The sequence below is a fragment of the Ostrinia nubilalis genome, chromosome 26, assembly GCF_963855985.1.
Source record: "Ostrinia nubilalis chromosome 26, ilOstNubi1.1, whole genome shotgun sequence".
Taxonomy (NCBI): Eukaryota; Metazoa; Arthropoda; class Insecta; order Lepidoptera; family Crambidae; genus Ostrinia; species Ostrinia nubilalis.
This window is the reverse complement of record NC_087113.1, coordinates 2815578-2838089: the sequence shown is the minus strand read 5'-3', so window position 1 is coordinate 2838089 and position 22512 is coordinate 2815578. Positions and strand designations below refer to the sequence as shown.

The following is a 22512-nucleotide window of genomic DNA, read 5'->3' as shown; positions in this document are numbered from 1 at the left end:
CAATGTCATTAACAATATGGTGTAATTTAGCCTGTCTCAAGAGTCAAGCACCATTTTGTTGACAAACGTCAGTGATCGGCACTGCGCCGAAGCTATAGGGCTGACTTCGGTAAAATGATGTGACGTGAGGTGCCAAACTGCGGAAAATGGCGGAGGAAATACATGATTTAGCATGAATTATCATGAATAATATTAACTACTTATTTACCTCTCAGTGTCTTGAGGCAACTTAAATAAGTACATTCTGTGTTTTTATTATTATTTAGGCAGTTAAATACTGCACAGTATTTAGTACACCATTTTCTTTATTTTCTTCCATCATACACAAGAATACGCGTGCGTGAGTCAATGTTCGCTCGTATGTGAGGCCTTGTCGAATAGTGTCCTGTAGGTGGGCCATCGTGCGTGTTTTGTTTTCGATGTAAACTCGCGGAGATGAACAGGCCTGGTCTAGAGCGCTTAATTCAGTCAGTGACTGTGCTGACACTTTAGGAGGGGCATGGGAGGGTGTTTTTGTGACGTCAAACTTCTTATATTTTCAGGGTATTTATCCACGTCCCAATATAGCTTGCCCTACCACCACTTCGGGACAACATATCAGCTAGTGCCGAGAAGTGCCGGAAAAACTCAGTAAAATTAATGAATGTTCTTTCTTTCTCGTTTTTATGTTTTTTTTTGTTGGAATTAGTATTAATTTAGCACAAGGCAATATATTCAAATTCACAAAATAAAAAAAATACAATCGAATTGAATATCTCCTCCTTTTTTGAACTCTGTTAAAAATTATGACGATTCTTGCCACGCGATTTCAAAGTTCAAACAATAATGACCTCTATTCCAGTGACATCAAGGGCGCGAATATCCTGCTGACGGAGTGCGGGGACGTCAAACTGGCTGACTTCGGAGTATCAGCACAGATTACGGCCACCATCAACAAGAGGAAGTCCTTCATTGGCACTCCTTATTGGATGGCGCCGGAGGTAACAAATTCCATAAAAAGTTTAATATTTCTCCCCCGCCTTGCAATAAAAGGAATTCGATATTGTATTTAGTGTGTTGCCAGTGATGGTGTACGGATCTGAGACGTGGTCGCTTACTATAGGCCTCATAAGAAGGCTCAAGGTCACCCAAAGGGCGATGGAGCGGGCTATGCTCGGAGTTTCCCTGCGTGATCGAATCAGAAATAAGGAGATCCGCAGGAGAACCAAAGTAACCGACATAGCTCGCAGAATTGCTAAAATCAAGTGGTAGTGGGCGGGGCACATAGCTCGTAGAGACGATGGCCGTTGAGGCAGGAAAGGTCTCGAGTGGCGACCACGGGCTGGAAGACGTGACATGCAATAAATAATTTGAATTTGACGTAGCGTGGGCAGCCCTCCTACTAGGTGGACCGACGATCTGGTAAAAGTCGCGGGAAGAGCCTGGATGCGGGCGGCGCAGGACCGTTCATTGTGGAAAACCTTGGGGGAGGCCTTTGTCCAGCTGTGGACGTCATTTGGCTGAAACGAACGAACGATTGTATTTAGAATGCCTCTTAAAATTCTTTTGGTCATCCAAGGCTGTAATCTTCCAAGACTATTAAACTTTAATTGGTTGGGTTACAATGGCGATCACACTGTACTGAGTTAACTGCGTACTTAGTGGCCGTGACGTCACATCGACACTGGTACGGACGGGATGAACGTCCCCGAGGTCTGCGGGAGGAAGAGTCCATTCCAACGTGGTGCGCAGTTAGCTCGATGGGGTTGTAGATCCTGGCTACACTCTTAAAAATATTAAAGTAAACACATGCGTTATCCAGTGCAGTGTGTTTTATTCGTAACTTTTTAAAATGTAGTCAAGACGCAGTGGCAATGACAAATACTTATACAGCCTAGATAGCGCTATTGGGTACATATTTTGATATAATTAAATTATTAATTACAACAAAAAACACCCAAAAGCCTTGGAAAATAGGTAAAACTTGGAAATTTACCTGTATGAATTGCTAAGAGGAAAATTTTTGTGTGAGATTACAAATGGAAGAGGTATTTAAGGTATTTCATTGTTAAAGAAAATATTATTATTTTACAGGTAGCAGCGGTGGAGAGGAAAGGTGGTTACAATCAACTCTGTGATATTTGGGCGTGTGGAATAACTGCTATAGGTATGTTTTGTAAGACTCTTATAACTCACTTTCCAAAACTTAAAGCGACAATAGCACAATGGTGTCGATGTCGGACTGGTCGAATTCATTAAAATTAATATATTTTTCGCAAACATGCTTTTAAATATTTGGTGTCTTCTCTATTTGTGCGTGTATGAAGGTCCATAAGATAAAAGAAACGTACACTTTAGATGATGATTTATTAGACACTGACTTGTCACATAAGATCTCAAACAGTTTTGTATAACGCTTTACATAATAGGAATACGTATGAGTAATCTCGCTAATGCCCGCTACAATACATCCCCCTTTCTTAAAAATAAAATACATGGTTAAACATTGTAACATACATGGTTACATAGATGGTTAAAAATACAATACCTATTCAATTATGCTTTAATTAAAAGATAACACTTTTTGAAATAAGGTAATAGTTAATAGTAGGAGGTACCTACATACATGAGTATACATAAACGAGTAGATACACAAAATACGATTACACAATTATACGATTACACAAATGACTTCTTTTTTTAAATTTGCGCACTTTTGGAACTTTGCACTTTCACTTTTTCACTTTACACTATCACTTGTTGTGTGTGCTGGGCGTGAGGGGAGTGGTTGATGAAGCCTGACTCTCCTCTGCGTACTGCTAGCACAGGAAGTTCTTGAAGTTCTCTCCTTACGTATCTTCCATAGTTTCTTTTCACTCTCTTCCAATAGAAATATGCGATAATTATGATGATGAAAATGGTAATAAATATCAGGTAAAATTCCATTCTCTCTCTATCCATTTGTGTAGCGCGGCGGCAGCGGCGGCACTATTTCCGGCTCCGGTTTGGGCAATTATGATTTTTTCGTCAGCAACTTTACTTTGACTTTTTCCCATTGTAGATAAAATCAAGTAGCAAAAGTGATTCGTGATTACGGGGCGAAGCGCACAACAGGTTTGACTATTCGTCCCGATCTTGTGACTTTGGGCTCATTGTTTACATTCGTCGTTGCCTTATTTGTCGCAACGGGATCATCGGGTAGCACGACCTTATTTGTCGCGTTCGCTTGTTCATCAATCTCTAGCATAAATGCAGGTTTTAATCGATCTATACTAATTATTTTCTCTGACTCTCCTTGCAATATTTTAAAATATTTATCAGTCTTGCAAATAACCTTATACGGGCCTGTGTAAGGTTGCGTTAAGGGTTTAGTCACTGAATCACATCGGACAAATACGTAGTTGCACTCATGTAACTCTGGATGTACAAACATTTTTCCTTGTTTAACATTTCGTTTAGGCACAGATGACAAGTTAATTATCTTGTTTCGTAACTCCTTTAAAAAATCAGGGCTATTGGAAATTTCTCGCGTATTCGGCTGGAAGAAATCTCCCGGTAGTCTAATGGTTTCTCCGTATACCATCTCGGCTGCGCTTATCTGAGTATCTTGTCTTATGCTTGCTCGTAACCCTAGCAATGCTGATGGTAACTCTGATACCCAGTGCTCTGTGTTTCCTCTACACATAAGTGCTGCTTTCAAAGAGCGATGCCAGCGTTCCACCATACCATTCGCTTGAGGGTGGTACGCGGTAGTTCTTAATTTCAAAATGCCCATTCTTTTCGACAATTGGTTGAATAATGTAGACTCAAATTGTCGACCTTGGTCTGTCGTTAAACGCAAGGGACATCCAAAACGTGCAATCCATCCTGAGTAAATAATATCGGCAACTGTCTCAGCGGTAATATCCTTAACAGGATAAGCCTCTGGCCAACCCGTGGCTCTGTCTATCATAGTTACTAAGTATCGGTAACCATTGCAGTAAGATAGTGGACCCACAATGTCCATGTGTAGATGTTCAAATCTGTCACTATTTTGGAATTTTCCTAGTGGTGATACAGTATGTCTTTGAACTTTGGACTTCTGACATTCAAGGCATGACTTAGTCCAAATCGAGATGTCTTTGTTCATTCCTTTCCAGAAAAATCGATCGGTGATCATCTTGCGTGTTGTACGTATGCTTGGGTGGCTTATTTCGTGTATGGCTTTGAAAGCTGATACGCGAAACGCTTGTGTCAAATATGGTCGGGCCGCTTCTCTAGAAACTTCGCAGTAAATCGGGATGATGCAATTTGGAATAGATATTTGTTTAAAGTGTAATGTCCTCGATTGCATCAGGTTTTTTAATTCGGCATCGTTACTTTGTTCTCGGGCTAATTTTTGGTAATCGATGGGTGAAGGCATGTCAATAGATGCGATGCGAGATAATGTATCGGCTACAATGTTATCAATGCCACTGATGTGTTGAATTGATGTACAAAATTGCATAATAAAATCGAGGTGTCGTATTCGTCTCGGCGTGTCGTTTTTTCCAACTGTGTTTTTCATTAACGAATATACTATCGGTTTATGATCAGTATAAATCGTTAAGGGTCTGCCCTCTATAAGATGTCTAAAGTGTTGTATCGCCATGTACATTGCAAGTAATTCCCTGTCGTGGGTACTATAGAGTTGTTGTGTATTGCTAAGCTTCTTAGAAAAGAAACCTAAAGGTTTCCAAGTATTGCCATCTTTTTGTTGCAATACAGCTCCGGCACAAGTATTTGAGCAATCTGTCATCAATGATAAAGGGGCGTCCGGCGATGGAAATGCTAGCGTGACAGCTTCCAAAAGATTTTGTTTACTTTTTTCAAAGGCTTCGATACTTTCTTCGGTCCACGAAATAATAGTTTTGTCTTTTTTCTTTGAATTATGTAGGTAGTCATTTAATTTTGCATGTATTTCCGATGAATTTGGCAGGTGATTTTTGTAGAAATTAATCATTCCCAGGTAACGACGTAATTCTTCTACTGTCTTTGGCCTAGGAAATTCTGAGATGACCTTGACCTTTTCAGGTAACGGCTGCAAACCATCTTTCGTCACACGGTATCCCAAGAAGTCTAGTTCCGTTTTGCCGAAGTCGCACTTTGCTAGGTTTATTGTAATACCATATTTGTCGAGTCGTTCAAACACTTGTCTGAGGTGTTGTTTATGATCAAATTTTGATGACGATGCAATTATTACGTCATCTAAATATATAAAAATACTGGGTAGTCCTTGTAAAACTTCATCATTTAGGAATCTTTGGAAAGTTTGAGCGGCATTTCTCAAACCAAAGCTCATTCTCGTAAATTCATATAATCCAAAAGGTGTTGTGATTGCAGTTTTTTCGATATCACTGTCAGCAATTTTCAAATTATGGTAAGCTCGTTGTAGATCAATCCGTGAGAAAATGGTTTTTCCGTTTAACAAATAAGTACAATCTTGGATGCGTGGTATTGGGTAGCGATCGGGTTTCGTTATCGCGTTGAGTTGACGATAGTCGCCACAGGGTCTGATTTCACCGTTCTTTTTATTCACTATATGAAGAGGGCTCGCCCAACAGCTTTTTGAAGGACGACAAATACCCATTTCTTGCATACGTTGAAATTCCTCTTTTACTTTTCTATATTTGTCAGGTGGCAAAGGTCTCGGTCGCGCGAAGACAGGCGATCCCGTTGTCTCAATATGATGTACGACAGAGTGACGTGGCGCATCCTTGAAGCACATAGGTTTGGTAATGTTCGGATATTCCAATAACAAATCACTATATTCACTATTGCAGTCTATTGTTCGTATTGAAAAGTTATCACTTAATGTCACTGAGGCGATAGAACAGAGGTTGGTAACAGAGTCTATAAGTTTTTGTTTGTTCACGTCCACTAACAACTTATGATTACTCAAAAAGTCAGCACCGAGGATTGGTTGCTTGACATCGGCTATCACAAATGTCCAACGGTATGGTCGTCGAAGTTTAAAGTCTAAATCGAGAGTTTTAACACCAAACGTTTTTATTTCTGAACCATTCGCTGCATACAGTTTATAACTATCACATTGTCCAAAATAACGTTGTTTTTGAGTCACTGGTAAAACAGATATATTTGCACCTGTGTCCACTAAAAATTTAAGTCCACTGTTATTGTCCAATAAGGTCAGGCGGTGAACAGGATTGATGGTGCAAATCGCCGCCTCCGACTGCACCACGTTTAGTTTTCCTTTTGTTCAGGTTTTTTCCACGCACACGGTTCCACACATTTAATTGCTCTTTGTCTAAATTTATGATGATAGTAACATAGCCAGCCTGGACTGTCCGGCGTACGGCGGCTCATGTTACGGGCACGAGACGTCGAACGTGATCTCGAGCGATTATTGTTAAACCTTTTATATTGATTTCGACTTCTCTCCATGTCTCTGATTTTTAAGCTCAATTTAGCTATTTCGGCCAAAATGAACGAACTGTCACTGAGAGGTGTTGAGTTCACTTCTGCCACTTGTAAAGGTCTTGATGTTTCCATAATTTTATCCGCAACTGCTGCCAGGTTCTCCAGGTCTTGACTCTCACTCACTGCTAGCACGGCACGGACGGAAGAAGGCAAATGTCCTTGCCACATGATGCGAAGAGTTTCGTCAGGAATCTTTTCACGGGCCAAATCTTTCATTCGGCGCAGAAGCTGTGAAGGCTTCTGATCACCTAACTCCATACCACTCAAAAGTTTTTGAAACTGTCTTAACTCTGATTCTTCATAAGCCTTCAATAAACGCTCTTTCAATGCGTCGAACTTTTTGGTATCTGGTGGTTTCAATAATATGTCACTGACTTGCTGGATAACCTCTTTTCCCGAGCTTGGCTACGACGAGGTTGAATCTTGCCTCATCACTCAACTTTTGTGGTCCCAAAATGGCTTCACATTGTATAAACCACAAACGCGGCTGGTCGCACCAAAATTCCGGTATTCTCGACGAGACTGTTACTGATGCCAATTCGGTAACTCCGCTGGAGGTGGCAGTGCTGGTTGATGGTCCTGTTTGCGAATTCATGTTGGTCGGGGTCACCACTTTGGTGTCTACTCTATTTGTGCGTGTATGAAGGTCCATAAGATAAAAGAAACGTACACTTTAGATGATGATTTATTAGACACTGACTTGTCACATAAGATCTCAAACAGTTTTGTATAACGCTTTACATAATAGGAATACGTATGAGTAATCTCGCTAATGCCCGCTACAAATACATACTTTCTGTTCTATTCTAAAAAGCACTTTTACAAGAGCTCAGGAACGCGGGTTCGAACTCCGTCGCTGCTGGACTATTGTGGTGAACTAACACAAGCATAATTATTTAACTTACCACGAGGGACGTCCTCCCACAAGGTGTACCAACGACCTCATAAAGGTAGCATCAAGGCGCTGCATGCAGGCCGCTACCAACCGGGCGGTGTGGAAATCATTGGAGGAGGCCTATGTTCAGCAGTGGACGTCCTGTGGCTGACAGATAATGATGAGGGATTAAGGGGACTTCTTTGTTCTTGTACACAAATACACTTGCTTGGCGTAAACTGAATCAAAAATAAAATCAAAATCAAAATTATCTAATTAAATTAGTACTTACCAATCGTCAAATGCTCTTAAGGAGCCTATACATGTCTCATTCTTTTTTTGCCTAACCAGCGCTTCGAGACAAACATTTGGCAAGTGCTGAGAAGAAGTGCCGCAACAAACTCAGTCTCCACTGTGTGCCGGTTTAAAAATATAAAAAAGTAGGAAGTTACAATACATTCAGAAGCGAGTTACTTACCACGCGTTCCCGTTGATAGCACGAGACCACGAACTGAACTAGCCAAATTTTATATTATAACTGATCTTCCATCTTTTCAGAGCTAGCCGAACTGCAGCCACCGATGTTCGAACTCCATCCAATGAGGGTGCTGTTCCTCATGTCGAAGTCCGGCTTCAAGCCGCCGCAGCTGAAGGAGCGCGAGCGCTGGTCGCAGCTGTTCCACGCCTTCCTCAAGCTGGCGCTCACCAAGAACCCCAAGAAGCGGCCCACAGCCGACAAGCTGCTGCAGGTCGGTCACCCATCCTGATGCAGCCAAGGCGATAGGTGCTGCACTCATAATGAGAAACTTAAAGGACGATATGGGCTGATGGATCGTATCAGCCCATGTCAAGTGTCTATAGCTGATGGAGCAACACGAGGCTGACAAGCTCCTGTACGTTGTTCAGTGTTGGTCACCCATCTGGTACAACTATGGTGATAGATGCTGCTCTCATCATGAGAAACTCAAATGATGCTACGATCTATTAGCTCATTTCAAGTGTCTATAGCTGATGGAACTGCATACGCGTGACAAGCAATGTCTTTAGATACTATCACTGTCATGGCCATACCCTTAGATACTGTCAGTGTCATGGCCATGTCCTTAGATACGCTCAGTGTCATGACCATGTCCCGTGAGCCTCGCGTCAAGTCGGGCTTCAAGCCGCCGCCGCTGAAGGAGCGCGAGCGCTGGTCGCAGCTGTTCCACGCCTTCCTCAAGCTGGCGCTCACCAAGAACCCCAAGAAGCGGCCCACAGCCGACAAGCTGTTGCAGGTCGGTCACCCATCCTGATATAGCCATAGTGATGATGCTGCGCGCGGCGTTACTAACCCAAAAGACGCCAAGATCCATCAACCCATTTCCAGCTGATGGATGGTCAGCTATAGACACTGAGTAGCATAAGGCTGACAAGTTCTTGCCGGCAGGCTGTAGATCCTGGCTGCACAGGAGTTGCTACGGTGGGAACGAGAGGTGGGAATAGTCTTGTAGGTCGGTCACCCATCCTGGTGCTGCACTACTAACCCAAAGGACGCTACGATTTAACAACCTATTTCAAGTGTCTATAGCTGATAGAACAGCATACGCGTCACAAGCGATGACTTTAGATACTCTCAGTGTCATGGCCATGTCCTTAGACACTCAGTGTCATGGCCATGTCCTCCTTAGCTACTCTCAGACACGCGTTCTCTCCTTTGCATCTTCGTCACATGAAGGTCAGTAAGCAGTGCAAGCAAAACGAGACTACGTGCAGGTGTTTTAAAGCGATTCGGTTCCATTATCCCGTGAGCTCTCTCCTTTTCGTCTTGGTTAAGGTCAGGGTAAGCGGTGTAAACAAAATGAGACTCTACGTACAAGCGACTCGGTTCCATTGTCCCGTGAGCCTCAAGGTCATAAGCAGTGCAAGCAAAATGCGACTCTACGTGCAGGTGCTTTAAAGTTCAGTTCCATTGTCCCGTGAGCCTCGCGTCAAGTCGGGCTTCAAGCCGCCGCCGCTGAAGGAGCGCGAGCGCTGGTCGCAGCTGTTCCACGCCTTCCTCAAGCTGGCGCTCACCAAGAACCCCAAGAAGCGGCCCACAGCCGACAAGCTGCTGCAGGTCGGTCACCCATCCTGATATAGCCATAGTGATAGATGCTGTGCGCGGCGTTACTAACCCAAAAGACGCCAAGATCCATCAACCCATTTCCAGCTGATGGATGGTCAGCTATAGACACTGAGTAGCATAAGGCTGACAAGTTCTTGCCGGCAAGCTGTAGATCCTGGCTGCACAGGAGTTGCCACGGTGGGAATAGTCTTGTAGGTCGGTCACCCATCCTGGTGCTGCACTACTAACCCAAAGGACGCTACGATTTAACAACCTATTTCAAGTGTCTATAGCTGATGGAACAGCATACGCGTCACAAGCGATGACTTTAGATACTCTCAGTGTCATGGCCATGTCCTTAGACACTCAGTGTCATGGCCATGTCCTTAGTATCTCACACACGCGCTCGCTCCTTTTCATCTTTGTCACTAAGATCCGGTCAGTAAGCAGTGCAAGCAAAATGAGACTACGTGCAGGTGCTTCAAAGCCATTCGGTTCCTGTGAGCTCTCTCCTTTTCATCTTGGTTCCTTTAAGGTCAGGGTAAGCAGTGCAAACAAAATGAGACTCTACGTACAAGCGACTCGGTTCCATTGTCCCGTGAGCCTCAAGGTCATAAGCAGTGCAAGCGAAATGCGACTCTACGTGCAGGTACTTTAAAGTTCAGTTCCATTGTCCCGTGAGCCTCGCGTCAAGTCGGGCTTCAAGCCTTCAAGCCGCCGCCGCTGAAGGAGCGCGAGCGCTGGTCGCAGCTGTTCCACGCCTTCCTCAAGCTGGCGCTCACCAAGAACCCCAAGAAGCGGCCCACAGCCGACAAGCTGCTGCAGGTCGGTCACCCATCCTGATATAGCCATGGCGAACGGTTCACGACAAATCCATAGGACGCCACGATCTGTCAGCTCATTTGTCTCAGTGTCTATAGCTCGCGCGCCACCAATCTTGATCGTCAGTTGTTCAGCTGTGTCTATAGCTGACAAGCTGCTGCAGGTCGGTCACCCATCCTGCTGCAGCCACGGACATAGGTGCTGCACTACAACTCGAAAGGACACCAGGCGATCTGTCAGCTCATTTGTCTCACTGTCTATAGCTGGTGCGCCACGAAGCTTGATCGTAAGCAGTTGTGTAAGTGTCTATAGCTGATGGATGGAGCTGCACAAGTCAGGTCGGTCACCCATCCAGGTACAGTCACACAGACTCACCATACGAGAGCAAAATTAGACTTTACGTGCAGGTGTTTTAAAGCGACTCAGTTCCATTATCCTGTGAGCTCTCTCCTTTTCATCTTGGTTAAGGTCAGGGTAAGCAGTGTAAGCAAAATGAGACTACGTACAAGCGACTCGGTTCCATTGTCCCGTGAGCCTCAAGGTCATAAGCAGTGCAAGCAAAATGCGACTCTACGTGTAGGTACTTTAAAGTTCAGTTCCATTGTCCCGTGAGCCTCGCGTCAAGTCGGGCTTCAAGCCGCCGCCGCTGAAGGAGCGCGAGCGCTGGTCGCAGCTGTTCCACGCCTTCCTCAAGCTGGCGCTCACCAAGAACCCCAAGAAGCGGCCCACAGCCGACAAGCTGCTGCAGGTCGGTCACCCATCCTGCTGCAGCCTCCAAGATAGGTGCTGCACTCAGCAGCCACATACGAAGACACGACCTACGTGATATAGCGATCCATCAGCATATTTCTAGTGTCTAAACTTGTATAGCTAATTGAGCAGCTGCTGCAGTTCGGTCACCCATCCTGCTGCAGCCACGGACAAAGGTGTTGCACTAACAACCCAAAGGACGCCACGATCTGTCAGCTCATTTGTCTCAGTCTCTATAGCTGGCGCGGCACTAGGCTTGATCGTCTGTTGTTCAGCTGTAAGTGTCTATAGCTGTCAAGTTGCTGCAGGTCGGTCACCCATCCTGATATAGCCATGGCGAACGGTTCACGACAAATCCATAGCACGCCACGATCTGTCAGCTCATTTGTCACAGTGTCTATAGCTTGCGCGCCACCAAACTTGATCGTCAGTTGTTCAGCTGTAAGTGTCTATAGCTGACAAGCTGCTGCAGGTCGGTCACCCATCCTGATATAGCCATGGCGAACGGTTCGCGACAAATCCATAGGACGCCACGATCTGTCAGCTCATTTGTCTGTGTCTATAGCTGGCGTGCCACTAGGCTTGATCGTCAGTTGTTCAGCTGTAAGTGTCTACTGATGGATGGAGGATAAGCTCTTGTTGGTCGGTCACCCATCCTGGTGCTGCACTACTAACCCAAAGGACGCTAAGATCCATCAACAAGTGTCTATAGCTGATGGAATAGCATACGCGTGACAAGCATGTCTTTAGATACTTCCATTGTCATGGCCATGTCCTTAGACACTCTCAGTGTCATGACCATGCCCTTAGATACTGTCAGTGTCAAGGCCATGTCTATAAATACTCTCAGACGCCCGCTCTCTCCTTTTCATCTTCATTTTAAGATCAGGGTAAGCAGTGCAAGCAAAATGCGACTCTACGTGCAGGTACTTTAAAGTTCAGTTCCATTGTCCCGTGAGCCTCGCGTCAAGTCGGGCTTCAAGCCGCCGCAGCTGAAGGAGCGCGAGCGCTGGTCGCAGCTGTTCCACGCCTTCCTCAAGCTGGCGCTCACCAAGAACCCCAAGAAGCGGCCCACAGCCGACAAGCTGCTGCAGGTCGGTCACCCATCCTGATATAGCCATGGCGAACGGTTCACGACAAATCCATAGGACGCCACGATCTGTCAGCTCATTTGTCTCAGTGTCTATAAGCTGGCGAGCCACTAGGCTTGATCGTCAGTTGTTCAGCTGTAAGTGACTACTGATGGATGGAACAGCACAAGGCAGGTCGGTCACCCATCCAGGTACAACCACACAGACTCACCATACGAGACTAAACACAAGGTATGCTACGATCTAACAACTTGTTTCAAGTGTCTTAGCTGATGGAACAGCATAAGCAACGTCCTTAGATACTCTGTGTCATGGCCGTGCTCTCAGTGTCATGGCCATGCCCTTAGATACTGTCAGTGTCAAGGCCATGTCTATAAATACTCTCAGACGCCCGCTCTCTCCTTTTAATCTACGTCACTTTAGGTCAGCGTAAGCAGTGCAAGCAAAATTAGACTTTACGTGCAGGTGTTTTAAAGCGATTCGGTTCCATAATCCTGTCACCTCTCCTTTTCATCTTGGTCAAGGTCAGGGTAAGCAGTGTAAACAAAATGAGACTCTACGTACAAGCTATTCAGTCCCATTGTCCCGTGAGCCTCGCGTCAAGTCGGGCTTCAAGCCGCCGCCGCTGAAGGAGCGCGAGCGCTGGTCGCAGCTGTTCCACGCCTTCCTCAAGCTGGCGCTCACCAAGAACCCCAAGAAGCGGCCCACAGCCGACAAGCTGCTGCAGGTCGGTCACCCATCCTGCTGCAGCCTCCAAGATAGGTGCTGCACTCAGCAGCCACATACGAAGACACGACCTACGTGATATAGCGATCCATCAGCATATTTCTAGTGTCTAAACTTGTATAGCTAATTGAGCAGCTGCTGCAGTTCGGTCACCCATCCTGCTGCAGCCACGGACAAAGGTGTTGCACTAACAACCCAAAGGACGCCACGATCTGTCAGCTCATTTGTCTCAGTGTCTATAGCTGGCGCGGCACTAGGCTTGATCGTCTGTTGTTCAGCTGTAAGTGTCTATAGCTGTCAAGTTGCTGCAGGTCGGTCACCCATCCTGATATAGCCATGGCGAACGGTTCACGACAAATCCATAGCACGCCACGATCTGTCAGCTCATTTGTCACAGTGTCTATAGCTTGCGCGCCACCAAACTTGATCGTCAGTTGTTCAGCTGTAAGTGTCTATAGCTGACAAGCTGCTGCAGGTTGGTCACCCATCCTGATATAGCTATGGCGAACGGTTCACGACAAATCCATAGGACGCCACGATCTGTCAGCTCATTTGTCTCAGTGTCTAGCTGGCGTGTCATCAAGCTTGATCGTCAGTTGTTCAGCTGTAAGTGTCTATAGCTGACAAGCTGCTGCAGGTTGGTCACCCATCCTGATACAGCCATGGCGAACGGTTCACGACAAATCCATAGGACGCCACGATCTGTCAGCTCATTTGTCTCAGTGTCTAGCTGGCGTGTCATCAAGCTTGATCGTCAGTTGTTCAGCTGTAAGTGTCTATAGCTGACAAGCTGCTGCAGGTTGGTCACCCATCCTGATATAGCTATGGCGAACGGTTCACGACAAATCCATAGGACGCCACGATCTGTCAGCTCATTTGTCTCAGTGTCTAGCTGGCGTGTCATCAAGCTTGATCGTCAGTTGTTCAGCTGTAAGTGTCTATAGCTGACAAGCTGCTGCAGGTTGGTCACCCATCCTGATATAGCTATGGCGAACGGTTCACGACAAATCCATAGCACGCCACGATCTGTCAGCTCATTTGTCTGTGTCTATAGCTCGCGCGCCACCAAGCTTGATCGTCAGTTATTCAGCTGTGTCTATAGCTGACAAGCTGCTGCAGGTCGGTCACCCATCCTGATATAGCCATGGCGAACGGTTCACGACAAATCCATAGCACGCCACGATCTGTCAGCTTATTTGTCTCAGTGTCTACAAGCTGGCGTGCCACTAGGCTTGATCGTCAGTTGTTCAGCTGTAAGTGTCTATAGCTGACAAGCTGCTGCAGGTCGGTCACCCATCCTGCTGCAGCCAAGGGGATAGGTGCTGCACCCGGCGTTACTAACCCAAAAGACACCGTAATCCATCAGCTCCTTTGAAGTGTCTACAGCATCACAAGGTTGACACATTCACATGAAGCCACCCACAGTACGACAAACTTAATCCAGGTCACCGAGCTTCCGGGAGGGGCTGTGGTAGAGAAGGCTTTGTCCGGAAACTCACAATTTCCTCCCTCGTCCTTCTGACTTGGTGAGCCTCACAAAACCTACCCTGTCCCTACAGGGTAGGAATGCGATTCAACGCATTTTTTCTCCGTAAAAAAAGGTCACCGAGCTTGAACTTTGGCAATTCTTTGCAACAGCTGCTAGCATTGTATATCAATCATCAGCTCTAAGTGTTTTCTTAAGAATACCTTTGGAAAGCAGTGTGTAGGCTTGACCCTCCATTTGCTTCTAGTAAATTAGAGAGCGTCGTCCTCCAGTGGATACCAAATGACCTGATGATGATGATGAATGATGTTTGTTGCAGCACGCGTTCTTCCAGCAGGACATGAGCAAGCGGCTGGCCATCGAGTTACTACACAAGTACTCCAACCCTTCCAGCTGCAGCTCCACCGAGATCGACGATGATGGGGTGAGCTATACTTACTTATTGACATATTGTCTTTTTATTTATAAGATTTTTTATTTTGTATTTTAACTAGCGGCCACCCGCGACTTCGTACGCGGTTTAGATTTTTTCATACAAATGTTTTTTCCCGCTAACTCCCGTTCCCGTGGGAATTTTGCAATATCCTGTTGTAACTAAGCTTTAAGTTTACTAAGGTACCTGCATGCCAAATTTCAAGCGTCTGACTTAAACGGTTTAGATTTTTCATATAAAAGGATTTTCCCGCTAATTCCCGTTCCCGTGGGAATTTTGGGAATTCCTTTCTTAGTGCACCTCTACGGTACCTAAGCTACGTCTCTTCCAAATTTCAAGTGCCTACGTTTAGCCGTTTAGGCTGTGCGTTGATCTGTCAGTCAGTCAGTCAGTCAATTTCTCCTTTTATATATTTAGAATTGCCCTTTGCTTAATCTTGCAACGGGGCGTCTTAGCTAGCTCAGTCTGACACCCCGCTGTTTAGTACTAAGTCCCAGTTCGCTTTCTGCGATGAGGGATGTGTATCTATCCAGGATGCCTACAGGGATATTCGACCAAGGAAACGCACAATCAATAACACAATGGCACTTTATAATTCAGGTTCCACAATAGTTTACTTATTCTAGTTTCACTGACTCTAAATTACTATTATTTGAATAATGAGCAAGTTGTTCCACAATTGCAAATCTACTACGACAAGAGGGATAGCGACGCGCCCGGTTCGCGTCCCGAGACTAGTTTACGTATCCGCGAGAGGGGCGGCGCCCTGTGCGAGGTTTAGCGAGTGTTAGTTTGGATACTTATAACTAGGGGGGTAGGACATGGTTCAATAGCTCGAGCCAGAGACCAAAGTCCTCTGATGAGTATGATACCACTGGGAAAGGGCGTCGGACCTACGTGGCGAGGGGGTATGAAGTTCAGGAGGGGTGGCAGCGGGATTGCTACCGCAGGTCGGGAATGAGTATCACATGCACTACTCGGTAAGGACGAGAACCGATAGGCTTTCAACGATAGAACGTCTCGAATCGACAATTAGATCACCTGACCGAGTTAACGAGGTATCGAATCAAGCCAGAGCCGAACAGTTAGGGTTAGTGGGAACAGTGTGGGTAGCAATTCGCTAGGGACTCTGTGCAATGCAGCCGAGGGAACGATAGACGCGCGCGCGAACGTCTGGCTGTTGCAATGGCTCCCGAGCGAATGCTAGGCGCCCGCGGTCGCCGCCGTCTCATATATTAGCTCGGTCCGTGCGGCGTGCGGCCGCGCAGCCGTAGGGTTGTCAAAATCTCTGCGCTCGGTGCCAGGGCTGTCGATGCGTCGCGGGGCGCGTCACATCCTCCCTTGTTTTGGAGATTTTTACCTGGAAAAATCACAACTCTGGTACATAAAGGTTCTTCAAGAACAACTAAAAGTCATGTCAATAATAAGTTATTTTTGGGTAACTTCATAACGAGTATAAATTAAAATGTAAAACATGACTGAACTTGTACTTGATCATTAGCCCAATAATAACTCTTTGTTTAAAACATGACAGTACATTTATTTACTTATAACAATATTAGCTAACTTGGTCTTGAAACAATGTTATTAAGGTACCCTTAATTTTTTTTTGCTTACAATGAACTAATTAAGCGCTAATTTTAGCTAACTTAGTTTTGAAACAATATTATTAAGATACCTTTGACCTTTTGTTTACAATTAACCAATGAACTAATTAAACGAGTCTGTTGTTTACTTTGTTATTACGAGTATTCAATTATTACTTAAAATATTTATTTAATACAATAATAGTATGCATGGCACTTGTTATTATTATTTCTAGTTTACTAGTTTAATTATTTAAATTAGCATATTCAGAATAGGTATCTGATTAATGTTAATAATTTCTACAATTATTAATAGTTATACAAGACAATGGCAGTTAATAACCCCTTAACTTAGTTTTAATTACAATAATATTATTTCTTAATGTAAATGGAATGCAGCCTGGCGCGGCGCGCAAACATTAGGCAGGTAAAATCTAGTTATGAGTCATCTAGTAAGCGAGTGCTGTTGATCGCCCGTGGCGTATAGAAAAAATGCGTTTCACTGATAATATGCAAATGAGTTCGCTCGGTGAATCGTTCTTACAATGTTTGTTTACTATTTAAAAGTTATCGAGAAACTGGTAGTACTATTGGCGCGTAACAAACCGGTTTGTTATTTATGTGAGTTTAGGTTGTGAGTTACGAGTAAATAACAATGTGATTTGCGTCAACTGTTATTTAACGAGATTAAATAGAACAATTGAACGATTTAAATTATACAGGGTTACTATCTAATGATAATTAATACTTATAGGTTATTGATATGTGATATTTAACGAGATTAAATTCAAGAACTGAATGATCTAGACTATACAGGGTTGCTATGTAATGTTAATTAATACTTTTACATTATTGACTTGTTTTTGATATTGATGAATTTACTTTAACGAGAACTGACTAGACAATTACTATGTACTTTGTATCTATCTATTAGAAACCTGACTTAGGTATAAAGTTAAGCTACGAGTAATTAACGTTACTGGCCTTGTTCAGCTGGTTCTGGATTTGGCCGCGCCTCTTCTTTCTCCCCGGCCGCCTCCTGGTCTGGTTCTCAGCTCGGGTCGGCTCCTCTCCAGGGCCGGACTCGCGCCAGTCCAGGTCTTGTGGGTGGTCGACGGTGTCGACATCGAGGATTTCGGTCCACTCTGTGGACCGGTTTGATGATATGGGTAGTGGTCTACTCGGGTTTGTAGACACTACGCTCCAGGTTTTGCGTGCGTTGTTGACTTGACAGGTTTTGCATTTCTTGACGTACGTTGACGCATCTCTGTACATACCGGGCCAATAATATCTCTGTGATATTTTGTTCAGTGTTTTTGCTGTTCCTAGATGGCTTGCGGTTGGTGTATCGTGGTTTTCTTTTAGAATCTGGTCTTTTTCATTGTTGTTTATGCATAATTTCCAGTCTGATGATGTTTCTGTTCTCGGTCCGTATGCGTGATTTATTATTTTCTTGTATAATTTGCTGTTTGTCATTTTATAGTCCTTATTTCCGGTTTTTTGTATTTCTCGAATTTTCTTTTGGATCCAGTCTTCTTTTGTTTCTTGTTTTAAGCGTGTTACGTGTTTATTTATTACTTCTTGACTTTTAGGGTTCCGTGAATAGTCTTTTTTCTTGATTGGTTTTTCGTGTGCGAGTTTGCTCTTGTGTTTTTTCTTGCTTGTTAGTGTTTCGGCCATTTCGTATGTGGGTACGATGTTGGCTTCTGTACTTTTTCTTGTTGTTGTTCCCACTTGTTCCTCTTGCTTGGTGTTCTCTTTGGGCCATTCTATTTTGGCTCCTATTCTATTTAATATGTCCATGCCGATCAGTATAGTCGTGATTTGTGGATGATATAACGCTTGGTGGTTAATTGTTTTTCCTTTTATATTAATTTGCAAGTCTAGTGCTTCTTTAATTCGAGTTGTGTGCCCATCTGTCATGCTAGCTATTATGCTTACTGTTTTCGGTTTCAGATTTCTTTTTACGAATTTCTTGTATACTTGGTCGTTGATGTATGATCTTGTGGCGCCGGTGTCTACGAGTGCTTGATATTTTTCGCCTAGTATCGATACATCTACGAAGGGACGGTTATCTTTAGTTTGCGGACTTGTCTTCATTGTCATGGCCTGTGTGTACTCACTTGTTTTCTTACAACACTGTTTACTCATTTTGCCGATCTTGCCACAACCGTTACAAAATAGTATTTTCTTACTTCTGCAATCTTTCATCGAGTGTCCTTGTTTTCCACAGCTCCAGCAGCAAGTATTTGTGTTGTAATTGAGTATGTATGATGCCGTCTCCTTGTGTCCTTGATTTGTGCTTGTTTCGTGGTAGTTATTTTGTGGTTCTCGTTCTGTGAAGTTAGTTTGACGTTCTGCTGTGACATTTTCATAGTCGTTTGCCAGTTGTATTAATTTGCTTACCGAGTCTGCTTCTGATTTCTTGATATAAAACTTGTATTTTGCATTCATGTTTTCGTAGATTCTATTTATTTCTTCTTCTTTTGACATTTTTGCGTATCTGCGCATGAGTGTTTGAATTTCAATCAGGTAGTCTGTGAATTTTTGGCGGTAATGTTGCCTATAGTTCACTATTTTAGCTAACAGGTCACTGTCACGGCTCACAAATGTCAACGTGAAGAGTTCTATGAATTCGTTCCATGTAGTAAACGAGTTTTTATTATTTCTATACCACAGTACGGCCTTTCCTTTCAGGAATCTGGGGAGCACTTTGAGCACTTTATCTGGCTTGACCTCGCCCGATGACATGAGTTCGTCCAGTTGCTCTAGGAACTCCACTGGGTCATTGTATGTGTCAAAACTTAGGTTCCATCTGGTCGTTATGCTTTCAGTCTGATCTACGGTGTACGACATGTTTGGTTCTTGCTGCATCTCTGTGTCTTCAAAATCGGTTTCTGACTCACTGTTAGACTGTTCTTCGGAGGATTTACTGGCGGACTGGACTGGTTGATGGGACTGCTTGGTTCTGAGTACTTCTGTGAGGTTCTGTCTCAGTTCTTGTACGGTTCTGTTTTCCGTTTTTATATTTCTTCTTTTGCACTCGTTCTCAAGTTCTGTCTTCTTCAGTTTATATATCCAAGATGTCGGTTCTGACATGTGTGATTATCAATTTGGTGCGAAGTTTTGCTTTCCTTTTGGTCTTTCGCTTGTGTCTAGCGATCTGGTGGTCCCTGTAGGTTCCGTGGGTTATTCAGTTGGGCGCCATTGCAACGGGGCGTCTTAGCTAGCTCAGTCTGACACCCCGCTGTTTAGTACTAAGTCCCAGTTCGCTTTCTGCGATGAGGGATGTGTATCTATCCAGGATGCCTACAGGGATATTCGACCAAGGAAACGCACAATCAATAACACAATGGCACTTTATAATTCAGGTTCCACAATAGTTTACTTATTCTAGTTTCACTGACTCTAAATTACTATTATTTGAATAATGAGCAAGTTGTTCCACAATTGCAAATCTACTACGACAAGAGGGATAGCGACGCGCCCGGTTCGCGTCCCGAGACTAGTTTACGTATCCGCGAGAGGGGCGGCGCCCTGTGCGAGGTTTAGCGAGTGTTAGTTTGGATACTTATAACTAGGGGGGTAGGACATGGTTCAATAGCTCGAGCCAGAGACCAAAGTCCTCTGATGAGTATGATACCACTGGGAAAGGGCGTCGGACCTACGTGGCGAGGGGGTATGAAGTTCAGGAGGGGTGGCAGCGGGATTGCTACCGCAGGTCGGGAATGAGTATCACATGCACTACTCGGTAAGGACGAGAACCGATAGGCTTTCAACGATAGAACGTCTCGAATCGACAATTAGATCACCTGACCGAGTTAACGAGGTATCGAATCAAGCCAGAGCCGAACAGTTAGGGTTAGTGGGAACAGTGTGGGTAGCAATTCGCTAGGGACTCTGTGCAATGCAGCCGAGGGAACGATAGACGCGCGCGCGAACGTCTGGCTGTTGCAATGGCTCCCGAGCGAATGCTAGGCGCCCGCGGTCGCCGCCGTCTCATATATTAGCTCGGTCCGTGCGGCGTGCGGCCGCGCAGCCGTAGGGTTGTCAAAATCTCTGCGCTCGGTGCCAGGGCTGTCGATGCGTCGCGGGGCGCGTCACAATCTTACCCTCTTAGGCCCAGAACAGACGGTGAAACGCAACTGCAACGAAACCGCAACTTTCTGATGATTCTGATGAATGAAACTGAAACTGATAGTTTCAAACTGGTCGCATCATGTGTGGTCTCTCAACGGACGCTATGGCAGAAACTTAGATGCAACTCAAAAGTAACTAGCAGTTGCAGTTTCGTTGCAGTTGCGTTTCACCGTCTGTTCTGGGCCTTAGCAATAAGTTCGCAATACATCTTTGTTAAAATTGTAATAAGGTGGTGTTATCAACTGTTTGGTCACTTTGCGTGTCATGAATTATTTGATGCTGACTGTGTATCTACTGTTAAAACACAGAATATCTGTGGTCATTTGATTGTAGACCTAATGCTAACTGCAAACTGTATGTTTTACAAAGATTAAAAGTCGAAGTCGACTATAAGTAGCATCAGTGTCACTGCGACTTCTGGTTTCTGTGAAATACTTTTGATAAAGTGTCGCGGAACGGAAGGCTACGAAATTATACCTTTATGGATATTTATCAACTTTATTGATATAATGTCACATCAAACATATTTTTGTTGACTTTATTTAAATTTCGTATAGCCATTTACGGACAGAGAGAGAGAGAGAAAGAGAGAGAAATATACGAATATCAGACCTTCCCAACCCGTCGGTAGCGTCGGGACTATAGGCGATGTAGGTTCTCTTCAAAACTAGACATTTTTATGTACTTTAGCAGAAGTGTTTATCCTTATTTGTATCCCAGGCTGTGTCCAACGTGCCGCAACGCATCGCATCGCGTCACACGGGCCGCGGGCGCCGGGTGTTAGCCGACCAAGCAGCGGCGCGGCCCACGACGCGTCCGCGCAGCTTGTTACCAGAGAGAGATGTGTCTGGAGATGCACCCGCTGTGGCTAGGACTGCCAGGCTGCCTGATGAGGGTAAGTAGTGATCTTAGACTACATACACTTTAGATTATAGCAACGACAAAAACATCTGGCATCGGCAAATATACTCGCTGTCTGATGAGGGTAGGTAGCCAAATGGTGAACAATAACTAGCTGACTGTAAAAACACTAGCCGAATAAATGCGCGTATCTATAATAGCAACGTAGTCCCCCCATTAAACCATCATCAAACTACACGTCACCTCGTCCCCGAAACCTAATACAAAGATAGCGCCATCTCTTGGTCGTTAAGAAAAGCTTTCACAGTATCATTCTGTCTAGGTTAATGACTCAAGGAATGGTCAATCCAGCAGAGTACAGAAGTGTCTGCCCGCATACAGACACGGTTAGTCTAGTTACCTCAGTCATAAGGTCGACAATAGGTAGTGATCAACTAGACACTAGACGTCACGTCATGACGTCACACGGGCCGCGGGCGTGCAGCTTGTTACCGGAAAGAATTGTGTCTGGAGATGCACCCGCTGTGGCTAGGACTGCCAGACTTCCTGATGAGAGTAAGTAGCTAAAACAGACACTTAAAAGAACGTTAAACACATCAGTAAATAACCTGCCCCAGATAAAGCATCAACGAAAAACACTCCATTTTGTATTCGCGACCTAATATACATACAGCGCCATCTCTCGGTCATATGCGCGCCCGCGCAGCTTGTTGCCAGAGAGAGACGTGTCTGGAGATGCTTCCGCTGTGGCTAAGACTGCTAGGCTGCCTGATGAGGGTAAGAAGCAAACTAATAACCCCCTTTCTCCATTAAAGAAACGATAAACAAGTCGCTATTTGATTAAGGTAAGTGCAAAAGAGTCACCCCCCCCCCCCTTCAGTAAAGCAAACTACATAAACAACTCGCTATCTGGTGAGGATAATTTCAAAATAATTGCCCTTCCCCTCCCATTGAAACATTGACAAGCACTCGCCATCTTGTTTTTGCGACCTAATATACAGATAGCGCCATCTCTCGGCCACAAGTCAAAAGATATCCAACAGTCATCTGTCAGAAACTAGCAAATCAAGCGCTGGTGTCGCCCATGCATCTCGCCCTCATCTAATATACAGACAGTGCCATCTCTCGGTCTTAAGTCACAAGATAGAGGATAGGTAGTGATCTACTAAAGCCTGGTCCTGGACGTAATTATGTTGCTGTCGCGCTCGCACACTCACTGTGG

The 22512-nt window shown here is 44.7% G+C and overlaps 1 protein-coding gene across 1 annotated transcript in view; it reads left to right on the top strand.

Annotated features, from left to right (window-relative positions):
* Positions 1-22512, top strand: part of LOC135084422 (mitogen-activated protein kinase kinase kinase kinase 5) — an 89673-nt gene that overhangs the window by 33910 nt on the left and 33251 nt on the right. The window contains exons 4-8 of the mRNA XM_063979208.1: positions 842-980; positions 2074-2146; positions 7871-8061; positions 14590-14694; positions 21150-21324. Of these exons, the coding sequence (XP_063835278.1) occupies positions 842-980; positions 2074-2146; positions 7871-8061; positions 14590-14694; positions 21150-21324 (683 nt within the window). The remainder of the gene's footprint in view (positions 1-841; positions 981-2073; positions 2147-7870; positions 8062-14589; positions 14695-21149; positions 21325-22512) is intronic.